General features: G+C 57.0%; 1 protein-coding gene across 1 annotated transcript in view; it reads right to left on the bottom strand.

Annotated features, from left to right (window-relative positions):
- The window catches only part of CATSPER1 (cation channel sperm associated 1), a 10,723-nt gene that overhangs the window by 6,330 nt on the left and 746 nt on the right, over window positions 1-3,647 (bottom strand). The window contains exons 2-8 of the mRNA XM_015588680.1: window positions 3,115-3,615; window positions 1,984-2,196; window positions 1,212-1,325; window positions 862-1,021; window positions 468-559; window positions 227-370; window positions 25-88 (exon numbers count right to left, since the gene is read on the bottom strand). Coding sequence (XP_015444166.1) covers window positions 25-88; window positions 227-370; window positions 468-559; window positions 862-1,021; window positions 1,212-1,325; window positions 1,984-2,196; window positions 3,115-3,615 — 1,288 coding nt within the window. The remainder of the gene's footprint in view (window positions 1-24; window positions 89-226; window positions 371-467; window positions 560-861; window positions 1,022-1,211; window positions 1,326-1,983; window positions 2,197-3,114; window positions 3,616-3,647) is intronic.

The following is a 3,647-nucleotide window of genomic DNA, read 5'->3' as shown; positions in this document are numbered from 1 at the left end:
GCAGAGCGGGGGCGGGGTCCTCACTTGAGGAAGATGTAGTACTGGATGATGATGTAAATCATAAGAATGGGGATGATGTACCAGGCGCCTAGGAGAGAGGGGGTCATTCGAGCCGTGAGCTCCTTGCTGGCCTTCCCCATGCCGCTGCCAGCAAGCATCAGAAGCCCCACTTTGCAGATGGGGTAACTGAGCCCTCAGGGTCTGCCCACCCCTGCTCTCCACCCACCCTGAGCCCGGCTGTCCAGGTAGATGAGAGACCAGTCGTCCAGAGTGAGCAAGGTGAAGAGAGTGAAGATGGTGGTGAAGATGTTCTGGAAGCGCTTGGGGTCAGACTGGCGGAATAGTGCCCGGAGCACCACAGAGAAGAGGACTGGACATTCAGGGCCAAGCCATGATCCCTGGTCCCCCTGCTTCCCCACCATCACAGCCCCGCAGGCTCCTGCCCCAGCCCCCACGGCACAGGATACAGAGGCAGGTAAACATGAGGATGAGGATGGCAGTGATGGACGGCAGGGATCGCACCAGGGTCCCTGTCACTTCCTGGAAGCTGGTCAGGAAGCTGTGGGCAAAGGTGGAGAGGGAGGATGAGTCAGCAGGATGGGGATCTGTGCCCGGAAACCAAAGGTGATGCTGAAGGCAGGAGGTCCCTGACTGGCTAGTGACTTAGAAGAGTCCAGCCCCCTCTCTGGTAAATGAAGAGAAAGATCAGGCAGGAAGCTTATCAGAAGCTGGCTGGTGTCTGCAGCCTCCCCCTCCCTCATCACTGGAACGGGTCACGGCACACTCCTTGGGAGTCCTGGCCTGTGTCCCCTCTTCCTTCGGAGCCTCCACACGGGGGTAGGCAGCTGTGGCCCAGCTGACCTGAGCCTCCGCAGGACCCGGATGGCCCTCAGGGCCCGCAGGCTCTTGAAGACCTTGAAGATCAGGAAGACGTTTTGTTTGTAGACTACGCTGTTAAAGGAGTTGGAGTTGAGCTGGATGAGCATGAAATCCAGCACAGCCATGACCATGATGAAGAAGTCTGAGGGCAGAGGGTGCCTGAGTGTGGTGGGCTCCTGCCCAGGCCCCTAGCCCAGACCCACAGCCCCCCAAAGCCATTACCCCGCCATCCCCTTTCGTCCTCAGCCTCCTCCGGCAGTTCAGTGGCTCCCACTATACACACACATGCACACGCACACGCACACGCACGCACATGCCCAATCCCCACCAACCCAGATTGTTCCAGGAGTCAGAAAAATACTCGAAGCCCATAGCAATGATCTTGAGCATAGCTTCCACTATGTAGATGCTGAGGAAAATGGAGTCCAAGGCCTCGAAGAACCACTCTGCGAGAACACCAGAGGCTTGCTCAGGGCTGTCCCCAGCAACCCCGGCCCCTGCCCATGGGAACCTCGCACACAGCTGTTTAGAGAGAGCCTGGCTCTGCGCAAGTGGCCGCGCGTCCTAACGGCTCTGTGCCTCAGTTTTCTGTCTGTAAAACAGTGACAACGGTCTGCCTAATAGGGTTTTCGTGAATGTGAAAGGTATTTAACACAGTAAAATGCTTAAAATGGAGCCTGAACCAGTGAGCACGCACGAAACATCAGCCATTCTTCTTCTTCTCTGCTTAGTTTATGTCCTTCCCTTCACCCTGCTCCCCAGGGTTTCAGGGGCCGCCTTCGCAGGTTTTCCACTCTCGCCCCTCCAGGGTCCAGGAGACCTAGGTTCCCGGCACCCTTACCGCCCAAAGCAGCATGCTTAGAGCAGATGCGCCACCTGGTGGCTCTAGCCCCAAACAGTGGGCCTTTCCTCTCTGGCTGGCTGGTTGACCTCAGCTATGCGTCAGAACCTCATCTCTAAAACTGGGCAATGTTGTCTGCTTCCCAGGGGTGAGGATCAAATAAACTGAGATATATAAATCACCAGGCACCAGACCAGGCCGACAGGAGGCCTGGAACAGCATCAGTAGCCTTCTCCACGTGAACAAGGTTCCCTGGCCCTTACCAACCCGGACCTCGACTTCAGCGAAGGTCTGGGTCACGAGCATGGTGGTGTTGAGGCAGACGATAAGGAAGATGAAGGCCTCAAAGACCAGGGACTCAGTCAGTTTCCTGAGCATGTTCCGGAGTTCCTGAAGGAGGTAGCATAATCTTTCCCACAACCGGCTGAAGAAGTCCACGTTGTGCGGCTTCTTGTGGGGCCGCTGGCTTCGACTGGCTGTAAGGGAGCCAGAAAGTCACGTCTGTGTGGGAGGGGGGCATGGGGATCCAGCATCCCCTCTCAGGCTGGATTGGAGTTTATCTTCGTGCCTGCCTGTTGCCTGCCATTCACTCGCTAAGGTGCCTCTATGTTAGTCCTGTGCTGTTATTAGGACCACAGGCCTGACCCTTTCCATGGCAGATGCCAGGCTGTTTGGGATTTGGGGTCTGCTTGAGAAGACTGTGAGGGCCTACACCCCTAAACCTCCATGCCTTTCTTTATTCTCCTTCTCCCTTTAAGATTTTGCTAAGACATCTCTTCGCTACCCTCCCTACTCCATCTAATCAGACACTGACCTTTCTCACTTGTTCGTGAGACTCTTGCCCTGTTTATTGAACTACTAGGGGCCAGGTTTGGGGAGTTGTGCATTAATAGCCTTCAAACGAGGCCCTCATCCAGGCACTTGTTCTCAGTCACTGTCCTCAAGAAGCTCACAGTTTAGTGTGAGAAATGTGGGCACACAGAATCCACAGCAGAAAATGTTCTGACATGGAGGAGAGGGCCCTGTCAGTGGGTGGTCTGGGATTGGTTGGTTAAGTGACTCCCTCAGCTAGGAGCCCCTTGCGGGCAGGGTTGGTCTTCCCTGTGCTGCCAGGGCCCAGGCAGTCCAGGCGCCCATATTAGACAAGACCCAACATGAGGATGAATAAAGCCGTGACTGAAAGAACAACCAATGGCCTCAAGAGTTGCATAATTCAGGGAATGAAAGACTGACGAAGAACGGTCAGGTGAGTGAACAGCCAATGGAATACACGTGCAGGTGAGAGTCAAGCCTCAGGTTCTACGGAAGCTCGGAAGCTCTGTGCAGGGCCTGAGTTGGGTCTGGAATCTGGGTCAGGCAGTGGGAGTTGGGGGTGAGGGGGTGCAACGACTCACCTCTGTGCCTCTGAAATTCCTCGTCGTCTTCATCCCAGTTTTCCGCGGTTTCAGAGGAGGGAACCCGAGGAAAGTCTTCGCCGGAGCTCTGGGTGGTATGTGGGGACCGTGCACTGTGGGAAGGAGTCAGGCCGAGGGCCACGAGGGCCACGCTCTGTATGCGTGCCGCACTGGGCTGGCTGGCCGCTGCACCAGAAGGCGCCGAGGCGACCCTGCCCATGCTGTGCGACTCGAGCGAGCCAGAGACTTGGGAGCTGCCACGATGGCGCTCTCTGGGGTGGCTCTTGTCTTGGCTCTCGTCGCGGTAGCGAGGTGAGCCCTGGTGGTAGGAGCCCCCAAAGGAATGGTGGGACTCGGTCTCTCCTTGATGAAGAGACCTTCTGTGCTGGTGGGTTTGAGGGTGACGGCGCCCTCCGTGGTCGTGAGCATCAGAGTGGCGGGGCCCAGCGCGGAGGGAGGCCCCGCTGTCGTAGTAGGATTCTCCACCGTCGTGAGGCCCAGCTTGGTCACGGAGCCCACGAAGGCCGGGAACC

Source organism: Pteropus alecto, unplaced genomic scaffold, assembly GCF_000325575.1.
Source record: "Pteropus alecto unplaced genomic scaffold, ASM32557v1 scaffold43, whole genome shotgun sequence".
NCBI lineage: Eukaryota > Metazoa > Chordata > Mammalia > Chiroptera > Pteropodidae > Pteropus > Pteropus alecto.
The sequence above is the reverse complement of the archived record's forward strand: the minus strand, read 5'-3'. Positions and strand labels throughout refer to the sequence as shown.